Below are 24564 nucleotides of genomic sequence, written 5' to 3'. Positions count from 1 at the left end.
CAGCCAGTATGGACAGACTTGGTGGCATGAAGTAATGTTTGCCTGGACCAGACAAACCTTTCTTAGCATCTCTGCTACCACAGTCTGCAAATGAGGTGTTATTATGACTGTCTCCTCACAACTCCCCCCACCCCCCGTCATCATGGCTCTCCAGCGTCCCTCTCCCCTCATGTATCAGGCTCAGGAGAGATCCAAGATTGGGCAAACCCATTGCCCAAACCCTGCAAAGGCTACTGGGACTGCAAACCACTATCTTGGCTTTACAGGGTACAGTGTATGAGGGGGCACAGTAATGAAACAGCCAACATGGCCGCTCCATGGTTATTAGGAGAGTTTCTACTGTACTAGGAGAGAGGAAATATTCAGGGGCATCTGGACAAAACCAGAGCAGAGAGAAAAGAAAGCAGACTGGACGAGGCTAGGGCCAAGGAAGCCAGAAAGAATCATGGTGACAGAAAGATAGCAAGAGATAAAGAATGGAGTGTAGGGAGGGAGGGGGAGAAAGAGACAGAAAGACAGAGGGAGACAGACAGAGCAAGAGATAGAGCAAAAAGATAGTATAGGGTGGATAAAACACGTGGATTAAAAGGAGGAAGAGTAGCGTTGGGAAGGCTGAGGGGCAAGGATGCTAGAGTGGACTTTGAATTGTTAACAGGAACCGGTGATGTTGAGGGAGCCTGGAGGCCGGTGTGGGCTCTGATGGTTCTGATGAGCGCCACAGGTATAAGTAGTCAGCTGGTGTGCAGTGTGTCCCTTCTGCCAGAGGTAAGGGAACGGACTTCTTTTGGGGAAATGAAAAACCTGTTTCACAAGTTCCTGAGGAATGCTAACCAGCATCAATCCTTCTACAGCACGAGCTCATTTCTGGATATTTGGACTCCCTGAGAGACCTAACAACTAGAAACTGCGCCCCTTAAGAAGACCCTTAGGTGGGGTACACCCCAGCACACCAACAAGATAGATGGGGCTGGGCAGGCTCCCCAAAACGCCTCTTCCTGGGTCTCCAAACATGGGCACTAGCCTTTGGGTTACCTGCTCTGTGATTGCACAGCGCCTGGTGACACTGTGGGTGAAGGTGCTCTAGGAAATGGCTTGTTGGTAATTATCCCCAGCTGTTACACGGAGCAGGCTCCGGTTTGCCTGAGGCTATGGGATGGGCCGGGGCTGTTTACTGGTTACACTGCTCTTTTGGTCGGAGGTTATAAATCTGCTGCAGTCCTCACTGTGTCTGCCGTCTGTCTGCCTGACTGGGAAGGGAAGATGGTTCTTCTTTGCTTCCTTGGGTAGGGTTTGGCCGCCCTGAGATGCTCTGGTGCCTGCAAGGGCCTGCAGCACTATGGATCTTGGGGCCCTGGGTGTCATGAGGCTGACCCCAAGATATTTTCCTGTGGTAGCTTGTCTTGAGGTAAAACCTCAGGCAGGTCCAAAGTCACACAGCACCTTTGGCCAAGATGGCCAGTGCTGGCTTGTGGAGGGCAGAGCCCATGGAGTATTTGCGTTTGGTTGAGGAACACAGTCACCACCATGACCCGTTCCTGCAGTCACCTTCTTCCCTGTTAGTCATCTTTCAGTTGATCTGACCGCTATATTGCCCCAGATATGGAGTAATCAGACAGCTGACCTCAAAAAGAGCAACAGCCCTCTTGACCTGTGGGCAACCTCTGTCCTTTCTTTCCTCCCTGCTCTTCAGACACCAGGTTCTGCTACCTTCATGGCCCCTCTACCATAAGCCAGTGTAAGCTTGCAGGGTAGGGGTTCAGGGGAAGGGAGGAAGACTAATTCCTGAACGATTTGGGAACCACTGAGGGTCAGGCTGTCTGTACAGGCCTTTCCCCATGCAGCCACTGTCTAGCCTGAAATGCTCAGTGGGTAAAGATGTCTGACACCAGCTCTGACAAATCCAAGTGGACTCGCACAGTAGGACAGCACCAATGGCTCATTATCCTCCGACCTCCACACATATGCCACGGCACACACCCGGCCCCCTAATAAATGACCAATGTAAATAAAGACTTTTTTTTTAATGGGAGGCATGGGCCTGGAGATCACAGCCCTGCCACGCGTCATGTACTTGGTATGTATTGCTGGTCTTAGACAGTTGGAATTGCTAAGCTTCAACTTCCCCATTTTGTCATGCCCGGGCCACATGGCACTGGTGTGGCACTTTGTGGGCACAGAACAGTTTGAGTCCTCTGTTCCTTCCCCTGCCCCACCCAACACCTGCTCCTGCTCTATAGAGAGAGCCCAAGTGGGGACCCAATCACCTTGGTAACGAGGAGACTAATAATAGGTTAATAATAGGTTCTTTTTAAAACCCTGGAGTACTTCACCGAGTCTATCTGCTGAAGCAACAACTGTTGAGAGAACTAGCGTCGGCAAGGTGGCGGTGCAGACACAGGGAGGGGCACTGCGATGAGAGATACTGAAGGCTCCTTGCCTCCTCTGATCCCCTCCATCCCCTCCTAGGAGCAGCTTTCTGGAGCTCCCGGCAGATGAGCGGGCTGGGAGGGAGTTACTGGTAGGCAGTGCCCTAAGATGACTTTGCTCGCCCCTCGGTAGCACTCCCTAGACTAGAGACGGAGACTGTGGGTGGTGGTATCTGATCTAACTGGAGCTCATCCAAGGCAGAACATCTCTCTGGCGAGTGCTACCGGAAGGAGGGAGGGAAGGAGGGAGGGAGTCAGATGGCCAGTGGGAGGAGCAGCTAGCTTCCAAAGCCTGTGCTTGGCAGGTAGGTGAGTGATGGCATTCGGGCAGGGATGCTGGATCCAGATGCTACTGCACTGTTGGTAGGAAAGCAGGGCCAGTTCCACCAACGCAAGAAACTGAACCTGGCCAACAGCTCAGTGTGCTTGGAGGCAGACTACTCCCCAGAATGGCTTTGTAGGCTCCTCTCGGGGACCCAGTTATGCTACTTGAACCTCTGACCTAGGGAAACAAGAGCTAGGGAAGCAGTGTCCTGCTTAGCAGTACAGCAACAAGAGAAGCCCACAGGGGCACCGGGAGGACTGCAGCTGCCACGTTGTGCTGGAGGCTCCGGGGAGACGATCAGTGTTTCTGCATCTTTCCATTTTTCAGGAGAGGCCAGAAACTTAGGCTGTGTAACATGTCTTGTTTTTAAAACAATGACTGAAACCCCAAACACCTTTGGAGTAAACAGTCTCAGATCCCTCCTCTAAAGTATACTCCTTAGAGGTGGCCACCTCTTTCTCCTTTTTCCCCTCCTCTCCCTCCCCCTCCTCTCCCCTCTTTGTTCAGAGTTGAGACAGGGGTCCTCTGATTTGTGACAATCTGCCTCCCAGGTACTGGGGTTACAGGTGTGAGCTGCCATTTCTGCCTTATTTTCTCTTCTCTCCTCCTCTTATTGTTTTTGTTTCAGTCCTGGGGATGGAGTGAAGGCCTTGTCTGTCCTAAGACCTGCTCTACCGCTGAGGTGCACCACCTTGTCTCCCTCTTTTGAAATGTTGCCTAATTTAAAGTCTCTGGTCTTTCTTACCCACAGAGAAGATAGCGTTTCTCTTGAAAACATTGGCTTCAAGCAGCAGGCAGTAAATTTGGGTTAAAGACTGAGTGAGGACCTTGGGAGGCATGTGATGAGAACTGAGACACTCCACTTAAGGAGTAAAAAAAAAATGTTCATTTCTGTATTCCTCTATAACTGGGCTAATAGCTGCTGTAAACCACCATCTTGAAAGGGGCCTAGGAAATGGAATTGTCTGGTCTAGTAATCTCATGGAACTCTGTGGGCCTGTCTACTGGAGATCCCTGGCCCGGTCAGGTCGGTGCGAGAGAACTGGAGCAGGGAGGGGGCGTCACCCCTGCTGCTCCACCTCCCTCTCCCCACTGCCCTTTAGTTGCTCGAGACATCAGCTGGAGGCCAGCAGAGCCAGTGAGGGGTGCAGGGGAGCTGCTGGGGGCATTTTCCCCCGAGAGCAGATCTCTTCCCCAAGTGATAGTGTTACAGCTCTTATGACAGAAACTCAGATGACAGAATAATTCTCGCACGCCTTTATTCCTTCTGGATAGGATTCTTATATACAGTTTTGGGGTGGGTCGGGGTCTGACAGTAGGTACTTCCATTGGCTTATCTACATGTGGGAGGGCTTGGGGTGCTGCTCCTAGGTGACTGATGACCCCAAACCTCTCTACAGTGGTCTGTGGGGGCTGTAGCTATGTGACAGAGGCCTAAAGCCCAGGAACAGGCAAAGACGCCTACCGTCCCTTTCAGGGTCACTGGGGTTTCAAACCTTAGCTCAACTGGGAACCAGAATACCTTTCACAGCCCACCCCACTGCCCCACAGAACTCTACCATTTGCGGTTTCCTTTTTAGTGACTCTGATGGGGCTAATGGTCGGGCGTTCTGCCTTCTGCCCCACCCTCCACCACCCAAGTGCTGGGGTTACACAGAAGTGACCACTTCTATGAAGAAATTATGGCTGCTATAGATCTTCTCTTCACTCCCAAGATCTAGTTGGTGGATCTCTGGGAATGGTGGTCAAGACTAAAGAGCGGTTACTCCCCAGAATCATGACAGCCAGCTGTGTCTGCTTCTGCCCCCAGGGAAGCCAGGCACCATTACACACTGGGCTGGAAAGAGAGCAGCTTAGCCGGGGTGGGTGGGTCACACAGGATCTCTGCCCGAATGAGTGCAGGAGAAACCGCCTTCTCCAGAGATGGTTTTCAGTGAAACAGCTCTCTTTTCCTGGGGATAACAAGGGCTATATAAACCGTGGGGAGTGGGGAAGGGTTTGGGGGGAGGGTAGTGTATGTCATTGGCCGGGGCTGAGGTGCTGGGAATGTTTCATTTGCATCAAGAGGCATTTCAGGGTGCTTGCTAGACATGTCCTTATAGGGAGAAGGGATGATTAACCTGTAATTTGGCTACCAAGCTACATGACTTCTTTTACGGTGGCAGAAATGTGGAGTCGTACTGGTTACATTGCATTGGGATGGGTAGGCCAGAGAAAGCAATCTGACTCCTGCCAGTCGCAGGATGAGATTTTCAGGGTTTGGCCACACATCTAGACCTCACTCTGGCTCTGGATTGGTTCTCCCAGTTGCACCACTTTCTGGCCCCACACGTGACAGCTGAGGCCAGTGGGCATCACCTGGCTTATTTATTTAGCGAGACTCAACTGCTAAGGGTTCACAGCCCTGGCTGTTCCCCTCCTCCATCTTCCCACTCCTCCACTCTAGTCCACATATACAACCCGAGAGCATGAAAAGCCGGCCGGATCCACCTACCTGGGGAGCTGGCCATTCGCTTAGCGCTTTGGCTCCCGCGGACACATCTCCTTCACCTCCCCTAGGCCAAAAGCAGAAACTCCTCTCCCTTCTGTGCATAGTTGCTTCTCCTCGCTCTGACCAAGTCCATGACAGAAGCAACTTCTAGGAGGTCTAGATTTGGTCCACAAAGGAAGGGAAGACATAGACAGCAGGAAGCACTGCAGGTGGGACCGGAAGTGGAATCTCGAGGCCTTCCGTGACCCACTTCCTCCAGCTAGGCCCTACTTACCAAAAGTTCCATAACCTTCCATGCAAACACCGTGAGCCTATGGGGAGGGGGGCACATTTCACATCTAAAAACAAAACATCTGGGGACGTCCAGGCTGGGAGGAACTAGCTGGCAACTTCCCCAGAACATATCTTCCCTGTTACTGTAGCCTCACAGAGATGTATGGTATTTGGGGTGTGATCCCTGCTGTTCATTCTGTGGTAGTTATGCTCACGAAGCAGCATACGGAAGATCCTACTTTTCATAGGGCTCCTGTGCGAAAGGGAACTGGGGCCAGGGACTAGAGTCACTGTGTTGATGGCCTGGAGACACAGCTTCGTGCTGCTACCAGCCGGACTGAGGAGTCCCGATTTAAGAAGCCTCGGCTTGGGTAAAGCCAGGACCTCGGCTTTGCTGAAGGAAAAGAATTTCAGTAAGGAGCGCAGCTGGAGTTTATTAGAAGACACGCTTAGCAAATGTAAGAAGCAGAGTTAGGAGAAAGGCATTATGGGATATAGGCGCAACGTTCAGGCGTGGGCTTTTGGGAGGAGCCTCACTTCTCTGTCGTCTTAACAGTTAGATGTCGGATTTAGGGTTAGAATCTTCCAGGGGTTGCTACGGAGTTTAAACAAGACCACAGAGAGGTTCCTGAGGGGCACCTGACAGGGTTAAACTCTGGATCACAGGGATGAGGTAGGCTAAGAAACTTCCACAGTAAACATGTTAATAGTCTTGCTAGTAAGGCATGGGGCCCTTAGGTTACCTCCATTTAGACTGCCAGCCTGGTTTATTGCCATTTTTACTTTCTTATTCAACAGTATTTCTACGTAAGAAATATTCTTTGTGTGTAGGTCACCTCCGTGAACTGTGCTGGAGAGGAATTTAAAGAGACTGGAGTAGAAGGGACCTTTGCCCCTTCCAATGAACCCATACAGTTTTCTGTCACTTCCTACCCTGCCTCTGTGGGGACAGTCTGTAAAGGAGACAGTGGGGCACCCGCTGGGCTTGGGGTGAGTCCCGTGTCTGCACGGTGACTTTACCAAGTTCACTTTCAGGTTCTGTCGCTGTCGGCCAGGCCCATTGCCTCTCATTAGTGGTGACCCTCTTTCCTGGCCCAGTGACAGCACCCGGGGCTGTGACAAAGGAGCTGAATATGGGTCACCCTGACCCACTTCCATCTCAAGATCAGAATTAGGGTGGAAACTTAATCAAGTTGCTCTGAGACTTGAAATGCCACCCAGCTGTGCATGAGGCTCCCCAGCCCCCTCTGCCCTGATTTCCGATGCTCACTCAGTACAGTTGCCTGCTCTTTTCCCAGCCTCCTTTGGGGCTGCATGCTGCAGACGCTCGCTGCCTGTGTGCACAAGCCCCCGCAATAGGCAGTAACAGGGAACACATAGCAGTCTACACTTGTGTGCAAGGAACCACTCCCCCCAACCTGAAGCTAGGGTTCTCAGAGAAGGGGGCCAGTTCAAGTCCCAGATAGGACTAGTGACCAAAGCAAGATGCTTGGCCACCTAAAGCCCTAGTTTCCATATCTCTTTATCAGTCTGGTTCCTGGGATTGCCAAAGGCTACACGGTAGACTGTGAATGTAAACCATCAAGCCTCCTCCTCTGGCAGAAAGTAATTACTTAAAACATGGCTTTAATAATTTAAAATATTTAAATTTTAAATTATGTGTGTTGGGGGTGAGAGGTGTGTGTGTGTGTGTGTGTGTGAGAGAGAGAGAGAGAGAGAGAGAGAGAGAGAGAGAGAGAGAGAGAGAGAGAGAGAACACAGGTCCCTGCAGAGGCCAGAGGCAGAGAGAGCCCATGGAGTTAATTATAGGCAGTCATAGGCTGCCCTATGTAGGTGCTAGGGACAGAGCTCAGGTCCTTTGCAAGAACAGCATGTGTCTTAGTCACTCAGCCACCTCCCCAGTCCCTTGTACTCACTAGTTGAAGTAGTGTCGTCATGCGTGTGTGCGCACACACGCACATGCACACGCACACACACACACACACACACACACACACACACACACACCGTGATCAGATGAGTCGTGTGAACTGAAACGTCGTTTCTGTCAGGATGCTCTGGCAATTGAAGACTTAGGGCCATGAGCAACGGGATTGGATGAGCCCTCCATGCTGATGCCACTACTTCTCGGAGTGAGTGTGTGTGTGTGTGTGTGTGTGTGTGTGTGTGTGTGTGTCTTTGGGGAGTAGAGCAGGGGCCAAAGTATAGGGAGTGAAGCTGGGGCAAGGAAGAGTTGGGAGAAGAGAAAGAGTGGACAGAGACAGGGCGAGCTGCTGTGAGTGAAGCTGGCTAAATGTTCCGGAGAGGATGGTGGCACCTGCTAGAGCTAGGCCTCTGGCTCTCAGCCCCGTTTGTTTCCTTCACTTGAAGATCCTGTTCTGCTTAACCTTTAGAAAGCAGAACAAAAAGATCTGACTTCAAATATCAGAGCTGGGTGTGATGCTGCATGCCTTTAGTCCCCCGAGCTCAGGAGGCAGAAGCAGGTGGATCTCTGTGGGTGTGAGGCCAGCCTGGTTTACAGAGCAAGTTCCAGGCCAGCCAGAGCTACATAGAAAGACCCTGAGTCTCAAACAAACAACTACATTTTATGTATCTCTGCATATAGTAGCCAGAAGCGGCAGGTTCCCTGGGGCTGGAGTCACAGGCTGTTGTGAGTCGCATGAAGCGGGTGCTGGGAACCAAACTCAGGTCCTCTGGAAGAGCAGTGCATTTGTCTTTCCCACTGAACCACATCTCTAGACTCACAGTTTAATTTTTTGAATGGTAGATTCTTTTATGAATCTAACGAGCCTAATCCAGAAAATTGCACTTCACAATAGACTTATACAATATTTTGTAAACCGTCCAGAGTCGGTGGCTTCTGGATCTCAAATTAAGTACCTTTGTTTTTATATCATTTTCTAAATGGAAGTCAACTGAGTGTTGAATAGGCAAACTCCTACACATGCTTCAGAACCCAGCTAAAATGTTACCTCTGAAGCGGAGCTTTCTCACTTGCCCAAAGCAGCTGTATTGCATTGTTTTTGCCTCCGCGCCTCTCTTGGATCTGCATCCTGTAGGCACTCGTAGCCTGGCTGGCTTCCTCTACTGATTGGATTGGGAGCTTCTATGCATCTTGTTGGTCCCAGAGTCTGGTAGTGTTGGAGGGTTAGACTAGTAAGCGGTTACCTGCAGAAAAGATCAAGGGTCAGGGTGTAAGTTAGGGTAACCTGCAGAAAGGGCTTCTCTTTATCCTCGGACAAGGGGGACCCTCTCTGATGGAATGTCTGTTGGGAGTTTTGCCAGTCTGCCGGGACAGCTGCCCAGAGCTTCCAGAGGATAAGGGACTGTCAGCACCAGTGGAGTGATCAGGAGGCGGTGTGGGAACCCGGCATGGCTCTTGAAGATTCCACCTAGATTAGATAAGGGAGTGTACAGCTGGAAACACGCCAGCAGGGAAGGATGCTTTGAAGATCCTGGCTGATTCTGTCTGGGATGGCCCTGGCCACTGGGTGACTGCCACCTCCTGCCTGCTCCACGGGAGGGCAGAGAGCGGGTGTCTTTCCTCAGTGTGTCCACAGGAGACTTCTCCCCTAGGCTCCCGGGATGCAGAAGCAATATTTGCATGGGAGAATCAGCCCATAGCAGTTCTGGTCTCTGGGAGGTCAAGACCTGGGCTGGGACTTGGTCACAACTTGAGAGACCCCGGGCTTGGAGGAAACGAAAGCAGCAGCTGTTTACAAGATGGCTTTGGTATCTCATAGTTGGAAACATCTTCCCTCTGTAGCATTGACTCCTTACGAAGGCCGCGGGCATTGAGCCCGGTGACAGAAAACACAGTGAGCGGGTTTGAAGAAACCTCAGGACGAGGAGAACAGCAGCCCTCCTCCCACAGCTGAGAGCATGTCCACCTCACGTGGCTCCCAGCCTCAGCTCCATGCAGAGGTGGGAAGGTCCCATCTTTCTCCTTAATAAACGGGGAGCTCTCACTTTATTTGTTGATGGGGGTCTCTTGGTGCTAAAAATGAAGTTAATTTACATACAGAGGGCTCGTGTCTGTCTTAAGATCTGGGTCCATGCAGAAGATGGTTAAGCCTTCTCTAGATGGCCCGACACAGTTCGACGTGTTCTCTACCATCCACTCTTGGTCACACAGGACCACATGGGCAGTGTCCCAAGACATTCATTTCGGGCACAGGGACAGGTCCCTTGGAGCAAGCTATAGTGTGATGGCTCCTGGTGGCTGAGGTGAAGTGGCAGAGTGACTGGTATCTGTCACAGCGGCGGTGGACGTGCACGATGCCTGCCCATTCTTATTGTTGTTAACAGCACTGGAGGACTCTGACAGAGCGTGCTCAGAGTTCAGGAAATGTCTGGGGCTCGCAAAAGGACAAATGGTTTTTCTCAGCCACTTTGCTTTCCATCTGCTTTGCCGTTACTGTGTGTGCAGAGATGGAACCCATGTGTTGTTCCGAGGGCCTTTGCTGAGTTTGCTGCAGTGGGGATGTTCTGGGAAATTGTTGGAAGTCCCAAAGCTTGGCGTCCTCTGCCTTTGAAGAAAGATACATTTCCCATGAAGATACTATACCATATCTCACGTGGTATATATACTGCCACGAGGCTATGGAATGGCAGCCAGGTCTCTCCCATCCTTTCTCTAGAGAGAAGGCACAGTCTGTCTCCTGAGGAGCTTTATCTCTCTAGTGGTACAGGTCTCTTATCCCTGCTACTAGGGAAGTTGAGGCAGGAGGATCCCAGTTTTCCACTCAGTGGGCCTTAAAATTCTACCTGTGTAACTTAGCCAAACCCTGCCCCCCCCATAAAAAAGAAGGGGGCTAGGGCAAGTAGGTCACTGGCTGAGGTCAAGCCCTTGCATTTCACCCACCAGTATCACATGCAAAGAGATTCTCACCACTGGAGCAGGAGGGGGGATCCACACAGCCTGAACCTCAGAAACCTACAGAGTTCAAAGTCAGCAGCATATTCACCAGCTCTTGTGGGGACAAGGACCAGAAGATTTCCAAGAGATAGAGGCCTTTCCCATTACCCTGAGTAGAGCCTCCTAAAGTCTCCCTGTCACCTTCAAACACTAAAACAACCTAGCATTTCTTCCTCTTCCCCCCCCCCCGATCATAGCATACTATGGAGACCATACACAAGTCTTTGGGGGTACTTTAGGTCAGTGAGAGGGGACCCATTAAGATTGTCAGGCCCCCCATTCAGGCCCTAGCACCACAAAAGAGGAGGAGAAAGATGAGACCCAACTGGACCGACCAGGAGCTAACCACTGTAAACAACAATGCAGTTTCCCTCCCACCACGTTTCTGTCTCTTTAAGGAGAGATGAAGTCATAGCCTGTCACGTACCACGGCATCCCAGTCATCTTGCTTGTCATTGAATGGCCTTTGTGGTGCCATCTCCTGTCATGACTCACTGTTAGTTTGGTTTGGTTTTCAGACAGAATTTCTCTGTGTAGCCTTGGGTGTCCTGAAACTCACCCTGTAGTCCAGTGTGGCCTCGAACTCACAGAGATTTGCCTGCCTCTGTGTCCAGACTGCTCACCATTCTGTTTGAAGGTTGCACTCTTTCTTACCCATTCTTGGCCATCTATACAATTCCCAGGTTTGTGTGTGTGCGTGCGCGTGTGTGTGCATGTGTGAGTGAGTGAGTGTGTGTGTGAAATAATATGTACAAAGCACCCTTGAGGCAGGAGCGGTTTGTGATATGCATTTTTTCTTTGATTTCTAGAGGTTGCTTATGGATTCAAGGATAGCGTATACAAGGACTGGTACCCAAGCCCATCTGCAAAGCATGACTGTCATAGGCTGTGGGCAGGGCAGTGGGACTGGGTATCCACACATGCAGGACACTCTGGCTCTGGGCATAAGGCTCACAACATCTAGTTCTTATCCTTGGGGAATAAGAACTTGAGGCTCTGAAACCCCAACATGCATCAGAACCTCGAAGGAAGAGACACTGCGTCCACCAGGTTCTGTCCGCAGATTTCAGGCTGGGGAAGGATTCTGTGTGTATTCATCCTCCGTTTCCTAGAGCGTCCATCAGACTCTCTTCATCTGCTGAGCTAACGAAGCTCACCCTTTTCACTGTTCATATTTGGGGTGTATGTGGTTAAGTGGATTGTTTTTCTTTCATCGTTTTCACAGTAGAGAAAATTCAAAAAGGCTCATTCACATGTCCAGTAGAGTACAACACTGAAGAGATGGCCGTTAGATTTGGGGGTTTCTGAGGTAGAGGATATATGGCATAGAGTGTAGCCAGAGCCCATAGTCCACAGGTGTAATACAGATGTTGGCTGTATTTGTCACACATCCTTGTAGGGATTATCTGTTTACAAGAACATCTGTCCTTGCCAGCATGGGCCTGTTGTCAGAGCATTCCGTGATAGGGGTGTATGTCATCTGGTGAAAAAACACATTTCTTCATTACCTGGCTTCTAGGAGTTGTTACAAAGGCTTCTTACTGTGCAGGTGTTGTCCTGAGAAGGGACAGCCAAACAGCCATGTTTCAGAACTGGCAAACAGATTCAGGCACTCTATGCTTTAGGCTATCACCGAGAGCTGCAACTAGGGGTGTGTGTGTGTAAGACCATGGGTATCTGTCGTGTTTCTTTTCTCCAGTTTGCAACAATCACTTCTCTTTGACTGACTTGTCCAATGGGAGAATCGAGAGGGCTCCTCTAGCGTGGTACTCCCTTGGTGGCCACAGCGCCCCCTAGCGCTCCCTCCACACCGGGCACTGACCTACTGTTCTTGCTCTTTCCAGGCATAGGCAAGAATGTCATCTGTGACCGTACCGCCACGCCGCTGGACGCCTTCCGCATGATGTCAGCTGCCCACTACTACCCCAAGCTCATGAGCATCATGGGCAACGTGCTGCGCTTCCTGCCAGCCTTCGTACGCATGAAGCAGCTGATTGAGGAGGGCTACGTGGGCGAGCTGCTGGTGTGCGAGGTGCAGGTGCACAGCGGTAGTTTGCTGGGCAAGAAGTACAACTGGAGCTGCGACGACCTGATGGGTGGCGGTGGCCTGCACTCCGTGGGCACCTACATCATCGATCTGCTCACCTTCCTCACGGGCCAGAAGGCTGTCAAAGTCCATGGGTTGCTCAAGACCTTTGTCAAGCAGACAGATCACATCAAGGGCATCCGTCAGATCACCAGCGATGACTTCTGCACCTTCCAGATGGTGCTGGAGGGTGGAGTGTGCTGCACCGTCACCCTGAACTTCAACGTGCCTGGAGAGTTCAAGCAGGACGTGACCGTGGTGGGCTCTGCTGGGCGGCTCCTGGCAGCGGGCACCGACCTCTATGGACAGCGTAATAGCGCCCCAGAGCAGGAGCTGCTGCTACAGGACACTACATCAGTGAGCAACTCCCTGCTGCCCGAGAAGGCATTCAGCGACATCCCCTCACCCTATCTGCGGGGCACCATGAAGATGATGCAGGCAGTGCGCCAGGCCTTCCAGGATCAAGATGACCGGCGCACATGGGACGGGCGGCCTCTTACCATGGCTGCCACCTTTGACGACTGCCTGTATGCTCTGTGCGTGGTAGACACCATCAAGAGGTCCAGCCAGACCGGAGAGTGGCAGAACATTGCCATCATGACCGAGGAGCCAGAGCTGAGCCCCGCCTACCTGATCAGTGAGGCCATGCGCAGAAGCAGGATGTCCCTTTACTGTTAGCACTGGGACCCGGTGGACTTGACCTGCTGCATGGGGCCAGTTAGGGGGAATTGCACTGTGGCGGTGGGTGGGGATTATGGAAGGGACAGCATGAATGCACAGCACATAAGGTGGGTCCCCATCCCAAGTAGAGGGGCCCAAGTCAAAGGTAGGGGTGGTGGGCCGACGTAATATTCAGAAGGGCGTGCCATCCTAATTGGGTATCTGATGAGAGGAAGAGAATTTAACTAGCACCTTTGCAGTCCATTACTGTGAGAAGCAAGGAGGGGCTGCCCCCTGCCCTACCTCATCCATCCACAGACCTTGGCCTTCTTTGCAAACCAAGGCTGTGTATCAGATGGCGAGCTCAGCCAGAGCCAGGCTCTCTGTCAGCGCCCCCCACTGGCAGGAGCGGCACACTTCATCAAATGCCTACATAGGGTTGTTTTTTTTTTTTTTTTTTTTGGTTTTTGGGGTTGTTTTTGGTGGAGGGAGGTAGAGGAGGTGGTGGGGCTTTTGAGAAAAAGTTGTAATTCCGGGAAGCCACTGTGTGTTTTACTTTAAGGATCTGAAGGAAAAGTGCACCGCTCCCGCGGTCGCTCTATCTTCGGGGAAGCGTTTTAGCTCTAGCTGGCTCGTTGCTGTGAGTGTGTGTGGTGCAGTGTACGGACAGCAAATGAGGCGGTAAGCTGTACCTCTGAGCTGACCAAGATGACAGGCAAGCTGCAATGAGCTACTTCAGAGCCCTCCTCAGCACGGTGGGACCAGTGTGAGTGGCGACCCAGTAGTCCTGCCAAGAGGCTCTCCAGGCAGCGCTGAGAACGCTACATGTGGCATGGGCCTGACTGCAGCTGCCTGCCTGGGTGGGGCGCCTGCAACCCTGGGTGTGGTAATAGGAGCGCCCCAAAAGAATGGAACACGAGGCCAGCCCCAGAGTTGCTGGAAGCTCCAACTGCCAAGCTGATGAAGGACATTTAGGACTCTGAGTGAGCTTTGTGGGCTTAAACAGGAAGCCAGTGGCTTCAGCCCATATAGAGTCCCTTTCCCTTAAGACTCAAGGCTCTTCCTTTGGCCTTGGCTCTTGGGATTCTGATAGCTGGAAACTACTGGATAGGTATTAAAAACAAAAAGCCAACAGGGAACATCACTCTCAGTGTTTCTAAAAGGGGGATTTAGAGCCTGGAGTGGGCCGTACATAGGTGGAGAAGGCTCAAGTTGGGGGGAAAAACTATCTTTTTCTTCCCCTCCTGGTCGCCTAGTCTTTTTATCCTCCATTTGAAACTAGAGATGGCCAAGTACTGGCTCACAGAGACAAGGGCACATAGATAGACACAACTTTGTAAATGTTTGCTGTCCTCGAGTATTACTAAAGCATTCAAGTCTAATCTGGAAAGAAAAGTCAAGTCACACACACTTTGAACATGGGGGTGTTGTCTTTTTCTTGGCTGGCTTTGCTATTCTTCACCAGGCCTGTGGCAGTTTTGAGGCTGGGTAGGTAGACTAGTGTCTAGTCCCTATAAGTAGTCTGCCCAGAGTCAGTGTTCCTGAGGCCCCGGTAATTCACAGAGACAGTCGTCATACTGGAGGCCACATGCCAGCAGAATCATGGTCATTTTCTCAGGTGTTGCCCTTTGAGGAACACCCCCCGCCCCAGCCCGTACCCCCTTAATACAGCATGGTAAAGTCAGTCAGCGAAACCGTCCACAGCTTGGGTTGCCACCCCTCATGGCGAGTGGTCCAGGTTTCCAGTAGTCAGATTGAAACCACACTCAGCACACAGCTGCCTCCTAGACATTTTTGGAGTCCCTCCTCTCCGAGGCAGTAATTCCCCCACCCCTGCTACCCTGAAAAGCTGTGACTAAGGATGAAATCAGGGGCATGGTGGATGGCTGTACGAAGTTCCTTTTTCCAAGTCATTTACCTACGTTAATGTGCTGTGGAGTTCAACTTTTGGTTTCTCTGCTCTCTCCAGGATATTTGAGAGCTCTCCTATGAGAGGCCTCTGGACTCTGTGATAAACATGCAGGGTGGAAACCAAAAACTCCCATTTGAGGGCAGGGGATGTAGAAAGAATGAATACGTATTCTTTGAAAGAAGCATGGGAGAGCAGTGAGTGTGCACACGGTAGAGGTACCAACAGGAGGGAGAGAGGGCCAGGCAGTTCTCTGAATGTAAAAATGGCAGGGCATGGGGTTAGGGGCTTCTTTAGTACTCCCTCAGCTCCTGCCTTTGCACGTGCAAATTCTTGATTGGCTACAGCAGTGTGAGGCCGAAATCCCAAGCTCTCGACAACATTCTGCAAAATAACTTGGATCGAAGTCCTGGCAACAACCCAGCTTACAGAGGCGGTTAGGAGCCTTTCCATTCAGTTTCCCCTTGTTGTGTGCTCCCACCATTTTATATATACTGCTGACGGTCTCTTCAAAAGTCCAGGTCTCCAGAGTTTAAAGCAGGTATATACATATATATAAAATGTATGTGTACGTACATATACATAAACACACATATATACACACAAGTGTTTGGGGATGCCCTGCAAAGTTTGGAGTCTAGGACTCCTCTGTGTTCCCTGTCAGTTCCTCTAAGACTTTGTCTCTCTCAGTGGTAAAGTTGCATCATGGGGTTCCTTCAAAGCACCTCAGTATTCCTGTGTCAGGTTGTGTCAGCAAGGTGTCACGTCACCCAGCTCACCCACCAAATGCAGAGTACGGTAGACTCATCTTATCATCTATAAAAATAGCATTAGGAACTGTCTCCTTTCCTCTATGGATATGTGAGCATAACGTGTCCAAAGCCACACCATGAGTACGCAAACCACTCTGTACTTGTTAAGGCTAGGAAGAGCATTCCTCATGGAGCCCTGTAGGGGGCGTGCTCCCACCTCAAGGAGCAACTGTAAGGGGAGTGGCCTGAGATCCCCAACAGCCTCCAGTTGAGCAGTTGACAGTTACAGCTGCAGAAAGGAGTAGCTAGTGTCTCCTCCCCTGCCCCAATGAAAATGTCACTTGGCTGCTTTTAAGATGACTGTCCCATGCTGATGTTACTGTAAGTGACTCAGCAGCCCTCTGCCCTGGGCACTTTCTAAGCATCCTTGGCTATCATAGGTGGCCTTGGACTTGGTTGTGGGGGCTAAGCTTAGCATAGGAAGGCAGCTTTTCCCAGGAAGGGCTGCAGACTCTGGGGTGTAGCTGTGCACTGTACCATCAGGCCCTTTCTCACTTCGCCTAGCTCACTTCTGCAGCTATGGAACGTGACCTGTGGGTTATGAATCAGGTTTCTGATCTGTCCTACTTTTCCAGTGGGCGCTGGAGGAAATCAGCTCCATTGCTGGAGGAGAAAGTCGACCCAACGGCACATGAAAGGACTTCAGGGTGTCATCTGTCAAACACCCCAGGGAGGAATGCAATGGCCATGGCCACTCACTTCTTTAGGGATAGATCTAGGGTTGGGGAGCCCATTTTTCCTGATTTGCAGTTTGTAACTGATGTATTGTACCTTCAGGGCTACCACACAGGGAGGGGAGGCTCATCCAGGTGATTAAGTTGCCCAGTTGATGAGCTCAGACCCGCACCACACCGCACCGGACAGTATTCACTGAACTGTGACAGGAAAACCCATATATTTACAAGTGTGTTATGTGTTAGGGATAGAAGCCCGGGCTTTGTGCATGCTAGGTAAGCGCTCTACCACTCAGCCACACCTCCAGCCTCAATTAGGTCTTGAAAGTATTCAGAAAACCCTGCGACTATGACAAAGGGTTAGCTCTAATTATGCATCTCTATGGAGGCTAGGGGACATAGAGTAAGGTGTTCACCCTGAGGCGGACCTGAGGCCCACTCTACTGTTGGCTGTTGTCCTACTGCTGGATGGAAATCGTCACTCTGACTAGCCTGTGACTCTTGCTTTGCCCACCAAACCCCAGGAGCTTGCAGGACAGGGTGGTGACACTGGGGCACCTGTCAGACAATCCTATTGGTTTCTTTGGGGCAAGGGAGGAAGAAAGGAGGTTGTCTGGAGTCTGCAGTATGGCTCTGGGGGCGTCTCCAGCACTCGTGGTGTTCTGCTGGCACACTCTGGTCAGCATCCAGCAGTAATGCTTTGAGTTTAACTGGGCCTTCTAGAACTTCTCTGCGGTGATATTAAGCCTTCCTGGGCTGCTTTAAGAGAGTTCGGTGGTCTCCTCGGAGTTTGTCAGTCTGAAGCTAGCAGACCCAACTGGCCTTTTCTCCCCTGCATCAGGGTCCTTATCTGCTGGCGCCCTTGAGGGGGCCCTGAAGCCTCGGGCTCACTCCCAGGCCACTGACACGTTGCACTACTGAGTACTCTCAAATCTGCTGCGGCCCCTCGTTTACACCAGCAGAGAACAGAGTGACAAGAAGAACATTCTAGCTGAGATGCTTGATGCCTAGTGCAGCAATCAAACCTTGCCTGAGCCAGTAGAGCCGGGAAATCATCATGGCCATGGAGTCACCATGTCACTGTTGTCTCCTGCGCCCTGCCCAGCTCTCTGCTGTCCCCCGCAGCCACCACAAGGGCTAGGCTGTTCAATGAGCCCCACAGCTTCTAAGAAATTCAGTGGCTTATTTGTAGTGTGCGTGATGTCCCAGGTGAAGAAGCAAACGCCTACGACCTGATCTGTTCCTTTACCCTGTGCCCTGTCCCTGGTTTAGGGGAGGGGGAACTTTCTAGCAATTATGGCTTTGTTTGCTGCCTGGTGCTTTTATAGTCTGTCATTTGTTCTCATTTCCTTTTTTAAAACCAAAATTGCATTGGTTTGGTTGTCCTTGTCTAGTGTATATTTATTGTTTTACAAACATGGGTATATATGTATGTATATGTATAAAACCAAACTTATATATAAAAAAAGTCAAGGCATGTATACTAGATATTTTAAAGTTATTTATCAAAGGGAAAAGATGTGTGTTATAAAGTAAAAGAGTCTATATTTTATATATAATGTAGATAGCAGAAAATAGCTTATAAATTATAGAAGGTTTTACTTTTTGTTTTCTATTATTAAACAAAAGAAATTTAAAAGCTAAAGGCCACCGTGACTGCAGCTGTGCTTGGTGTTCTCAAGGCAAAGTGCTACAGAGCTGGAGGTGGCTTGCCCCCCCCTGGGGATACGCAGTTTCAGGCTCCTGAGTGATGATGCCCCACTGGTGCCTGTGTGATGGATGCTCTGGGCCAGGGTAGACAAGCTCAACCAGCTGCTGGGCTGCTCCGACATCGCTTCCAGCTGTCCACGAATGGCTTTGATGGGTTGAGCGTTGGTGGGAGAAAGGATGAAAGGGGGAAATAAAGTCTTCAAAGAAGAGGTGATTCCAGCCTGGTCTTGTTTTTCTAGCCCAGGTGGCTCTTGATTTGGGGACTGCCCCAGTTTGTGAGCTCTGATGCTGCCCGGGGGGCTGCCCGGGGGCTTTGGGAGGAGGCTCTGTCAGTATCCATGAAGCTAAACAGGCGGGGAACCGCTGACTACGGACTCAAGAGATCTGCCTCCAACCATTCTTAAAATGTTGGAATAGATGGAGAGAACCTACATAAGGCTCTCTCTCTCGCTCTCTCTCTCTCTCTCTCTCTCTCTCTCTCTCTCTCTCTCTCTGTGTGTGTGTGTGTGTGTGTGTGTGTGTCTACATGCACGTAAGAGTCTGTGGCAAAGGAGAGAATAAAAACACAGCTTTTACATCAGAGGAGCAAATTTTAGAATTTTGTTTCAATATCATAAAGCTGGTTTGGTGGCACATGTCACCAAATGCTATTATTCCAGAAGTAGAGACAGGATCAGGAGTTTAAGTCCATCCTCAGCCACATAGCAAGTTTGAGGCCAGCCTGGGCTACATGAGATCCTGTCTTAAAACCCCCAAACCAACAAAAAGGCAGTTCCTGAAAACTTCCTTCTCAGCATCTCTGTTCATTCTGCTACAACACAGCAGAGGGAAAGCCAAGGCTAGAGAGACTCCATGGCATGCAAATTTAGTTAAGTGGAGCTTGGTCCAAAATGGCCACTCTCGAACACTGCTAAAACACAAACAAAGCCTGTCAGGAGGAGAACCTCATCGGTGCTAATCAAGGCAATGCAGACGAGAGTCACCTACCCAAATAGGGGAGAGCCCAGCACCCTCACTTCTCCCAGCAGGCTATCCTGGGAACCAAGGCTCAGTGCAAGCCACAAACCTAAGCTCTTCCAAATGTCTTTGATCCAGGAGCTGATTATTCTTTCTCATGCCATGGGCCTCCTGTGTGATGCTGACTGTTCCCAAGTTGGGATCATTTCTTGCTTCATAAACCAGAATCATAGAGGTTGAGAAATCTGAAACCCAAAGTGCTCCGAAATCTGAAACCCTCTGAGTGGCGACAAAATGGACTTGGCAGCATTTGGACTTTGGATTTTCAGATTAGAGATGCTCAACCATTAAACACGTATTCCAAACCCCCAAATGTCAACTCCAAGCCCCAAAACCAGCCAGTGAAGCTCTGGAATCAGAAACACACGGGGCCAGGTGTAGACGAGGCGTGCTCGGCCTGTTCTGCGTTGTGCGGAATCACCGATTGGGGTGGCTCCAGGCTCCTGACTACCGCTCAATGCAATGGCCAGTTTTCCAGACACCATCTAGGCTCCTCACGGCTCACGGGAACTCCATGTATCCTCCCATGTCAGTCAACCCATCCCAACCCTATAACAGACCCACTTTCTAGCTTCCCTTCATTTTTTTTTTTTTAAGGCAGGGTCTCTACATAGCCCTACCTGTCCTGAAACTCGCTCTGTAACCAAGTAAATTTACTTGCCTCTGCCTCTCAAGTCCTGGGATTAACCTTTGTGTTTCATTTTAAATCTCATGTATTTTAGTACCTATTGTGACAAGTCTGGTCGGCTCCATTTGAAAAATGAAACGACTGACATATTTTATGGCAAATTACTTGTAGTATACAAAGTATGTAGAAATCTTTATTAAGGCATGAGAAATACCATTGCCTTAATGTAAGTAACAAGGTCCCACTTACGGAGCCATATCAGCCTTGTTCTTGCCTGAGTGGGAAAGGTCCCTTTGCCTGGGGCTCCCCAGACTCTGTCTCCACTCCTGTTGAAAGACTGCTCAAGATATCTAGATGAGACAAAAAGGACACAACCTTCACGGGGTTGGCGCCAAGTCACAAACACAGCTTTGCTAGAACCAAAAACTGCTCTGAGAGAGCTTGTGCCGGTTAAAGCCCTTCAGACGCCTTTGCCTGCTCATTCAAGTCCGGGCTTCCTTTGACTCTTATCTCTCGCCTTGCATCTGCTGGGTAAATTCCTGAGGGGTGACTTCAGCGATGACTGAGGCTCAACCACAGGTCTGCAAGATAACGCCACAGAATCGGACCTGGTTGCTTGGGCTTCCTCTCAAATGTGGTACTAATTACAGAAATACCTTTATCTCCTAATTACATACAGATCAAACCACACTCTTTCCCTTCAGCCATCTGGAAATAGGAGGTTAAGTAACTCAAGGGAGGCTTTCTCAGGCAATTACAATTGTTCCTTAGTATCCAAGGGGAATTTGGTCCAGCGTCCATACATATGCCCAAGCCCACGGGTGCTCAGGTCCGCTCTGTAAGATGGTGTGGTATGTCACAGAACCTATACCATCCTCCCATGGACGTTAAATCATCTCTGGGTTATTATCCAACCCTGGGTGGGCAAGACAGCTCGATGGGTAAAGGTGCTTATTGCCAAGCCTGACGACCTGAGTTTGATCCCTGAGGGGTCATGGATGGAAGGAGGAGAAAGCCAGCTTTCAAGGGCTGTCCTCTGACCTCCATATGCACATGTGGCACATATACAGGTGTACATGTAACAAATGTTTTAAGATACCGGTTAGACTTAATGCTTGAGGAATAGCAACAAGAAAGTCTGTAATGTCCAGCCCCAATTTCCTGTTTTTACAAAACTCCAGTCAGAAACTCAAAACAGCAGTTTTTACGATCAAGAATTCTATTATAATACAACCCACAGATACACTAATTTGACATTTACACACTAAAGAATGATGGCAGGAGACATTAAAGTCTCTCTTTCTGTAACTAAATCACTGTGTTTCTATAAGACCAGAAATGTTTGCCCAATAAAAACAATGCAGTTCCCAACACTGGGCAGCCTTAACTCCAAGCTGAGGTGTCTCAGACAGCATTCTTTGGTAGCATGTAGCACGACAAATATGCTGTGTAAAGTGTATGTGTTGTAAAGTTACAAGATACCACATGGGCAAGTGCTTCCAAAACCACCTTGGTTCTGGTTTTGAATTGAGGTTTGGTGGTGACACATTAAAGAACCTTACTGCTGCTAATGTTTTGGTGACAGACACATTCTGTTATGTGACACCCATTAGCTGTCAATTCACAGTTTTACAAGCTGATATAGATTAATTTGTTCTTGGCCATCAATGGGACTCAGTTATAAAACCCACAATCTGTCTATCCCATTGTCTATATCCATTCCTTATTGGTCATCAGTGCACCAAGAGGGACCCTGTGTGGGATCAGGTGATGGGCAGTGTTTGTATACAAAGTTAAGTCTCAGTAAAAAAACACCCCAAGCCACTGATTCTTAGAAAGAAAGGGTCTCAATCAAGGATAGGTTAGGGTGTGGCTAGAGACCCTCTTGGGAAGGGTTAATCACTTCAAATACCCCACCAGCAATAGACCAAGCAGATCTATGACCTAGTGTCATGCTGACAGCCTACAGACCCACTATGTTCTTGGGTTGCATCTGGGACAAGTTCACCAACAGATGAGGTGGCTTTTCAGTGTGCTAAGCTGAGGAAGCTGAACTTGATACTCGGGTTCCTGGCAGGAGACAGAACTGGCCCTGAAATAGCAGCTGTGTAGAACTCCAGCTGTGAAGGGACAACACGGAGCAGGTCTTGTTCACAGAGAAGGCGGGAGGGAAAAAAGGGAGGGGCATGATGAGACGCCAAGGAGAGGAGAGGGCAGTAGCAAAATGATGGAACATGTCAAGGGTAAGAATAGATGAAAGGGAGAAAACAGATGAAAGGCCAGAGAGCTGGGCATTCGAGATACGGAAGGCTATGCAGATAGGCGAATTCACATGAGCTACGTGGGAGCTACGTGGGAGAGGAGCTCTTTGCAGATGACAGCCTTTAATCTGTGATTCGAGAACAGCTTGTGTGAGGACGGCAACGAGAAGGAATGGCGGAGGAGTTTCTGCAGGAAGTTTATGAAATCTGGCCGCCCAAAGCTAGCAAGCTGTGCAATTGCTGGGGGGAAAAAGTTCTCTATCTACCACTGGGTTTTAAGTAAGTGCCATCCATCTCTTGGGTCCCTCCTTTCTTGGTGCTTTTCCCATTTCCAAATTCCCCTGAACTTGGCAAAGATACAAAAGCTTCTACTTCACCCTCTCCTGTCACCTGTCCTGGGCTTCCGGTCCTTTACCCTTCAGTGTCTGCCATTTATCTTTTGGCATACATGGGGCCTCTTGGCCTTTCTCGGAATTCAGAGAATCTGCCCAGGAGCCTGTCACTCCGGTCTCCCTTCTCTCCCTACACTAGAGTGTTTCTCTTGAAGTTCCCGGTATAGCCGGCCTGACCAGCAGAGCAGGAAACTGAATGGGTGAATCTCCCTGGCTTCTTATCCCTAGGACTCCTAACCCGGTCTGTGGGTCAGATCTGGATCTCCAACCTTGCTGGGTTTCCTGTGACATCCAGGTTCTCCTTTATTTTCAAGCAACCTCTCTTACTTGCTCATATCCATCCATCCATCCATCCATCCATCCATCCATCCATCCATCCATCCATCCATCCATCCATCCATCCTGCCATCCATCCTGCCATGGACCCCACCATGCATCCAAACCATCCATGCAGACTGAGTGCTTCTTAGTCACTTCTGACCCATGCTGTATCCCCTTCATTTCATCTCCTATTGATGATGGTCTCCTTCCTAGCCTGCTTTGCCTCTTTCCCTATTCCCTGTCCCCTTGAAGACATGATTAGATATATAAGAAGAGAGGAATGCTAGTACACTAACTGTTGGAGACATATTTACCCACTTTCATCAACAGACTGATGAAAAATCCAACACTATTATTACATAAACCAACAAAGAAGGCTAGGGTTAAACTATACTATGGACTAAACAGACAGGCAGTCATTGACAGAACACTGCACTCTGCTGCTTCTCAGACATTTGCTTAAGACTGAGCATGGTACAACACATGATACCCAAGAGCTGTGGGTGTATATTCTTCTCAACGCACAGAGAACATTGTCCAGCACAAACTATTGTAGGCCACAAAGTAAGTCTCAATAATTAAACAAGTAAAATCTTATAACCAAAGTATATTAATACATGAAATATCACAAATAAATGTATAGGTTTATAATGTGCAATGTATGTAATGATGTGCAAATAATAACATATACATAAACACATTTAAGGCGAGGAAGAGGAGGATCGTGATGAGAAGCATATACTCCTCTGCTAGGAATAGTAGAGTATGCTTGGAACCAGTAAGGGGAACTCTAGCAACTACAGTTTCCTGCCGTAAGCCCTGTTGTATCACGGTGATGTTTAAGAATGCTGCCCCTCCCATATCTTTGAGCTAGTCAGTGTATGAATTTGTAATTTTATATATCTTCTCTATCAGTAATAGTAGAATACTACCTGAAACTGGTAACGAGGGGAACGTTAGAAACTGTACACAGGAATTAGGTATGGTCTCTTGAGTGGTTAATACAGCGATGAAGAAATCAAAAGGAAAACGTTCTATATAAACCAAGTATAAATAAAACAAGCTGGTAGAAAACAACCAATTGAGGCAGTAATAAATCCCCCTAAACCTTTCAAGCGAAGTTACCCCCAATGTTTGCCAAACTGTTCCTTAAACCAGAAGTAGAAGGGACGCCATCAAACCCATCCTATGGCACCAGAATTACCCTGATAGCAAAACTGGGTAAGGAAATAAGAAAGAAAACTAAATGCCAGTCTCTCCAGTGAATGGAGATGCAGAAATTCTCAATAAGACCCTGCGAGCCAAACGCAGTGAGACATTAAGATCGTGCACTCTGAGCAGGTGGCTTTGTTCCAGAGACGCAAGCCTGATCCAACATACACAGATCAGTAACTGAAACCCAGCACGGAAACAGGCTTAAGGTTAGAAATCAGCTGATCCTCTTCTGACAGAGTTCAACATCCCTCCCTAATAAAAGGCCTCCAAAGGGTCAGAGAGATGGCTCGGTAGTTAGGAGCACTGGCTGCTCTTCTAGGGACTTGGGTTTGATTCCCAGCACTGACATGGTGGCTCGTAATTGTTTCAGTCAGTAATTGTAATATATATATATATATATATATATAGATAGATAGATAGATAGATAGATAGATTAAAAATGGCTT

The 24564-nt window shown here is 49.4% G+C and overlaps 1 protein-coding gene across 1 annotated transcript in view; it reads left to right on the top strand.

Annotated features, from left to right (window-relative positions):
* The window catches only part of Gfod1 (glucose-fructose oxidoreductase domain containing 1), a 99444-nt gene extending 86017 nt beyond the window's left edge, over positions 1-13427 (top strand). The window contains exon 2 of the mRNA XM_032885253.1: positions 12278-13427. Within this exon, the coding sequence (XP_032741144.1) occupies positions 12278-13197 (920 nt within the window). The 3' untranslated portion in view covers positions 13198-13427. The remainder of the gene's footprint in view (positions 1-12277) is intronic.
* The last annotated feature ends 11137 nt before the right edge of the window (positions 13428-24564 follow it).

Source organism: Rattus rattus, chromosome 14 (genome assembly GCF_011064425.1).
Source record: "Rattus rattus isolate New Zealand chromosome 14, Rrattus_CSIRO_v1, whole genome shotgun sequence".
Classification (NCBI taxonomy): domain Eukaryota; kingdom Metazoa; phylum Chordata; class Mammalia; order Rodentia; family Muridae; genus Rattus; species Rattus rattus.
This window is presented reverse-complemented; position numbering and strand designations above follow the sequence as displayed.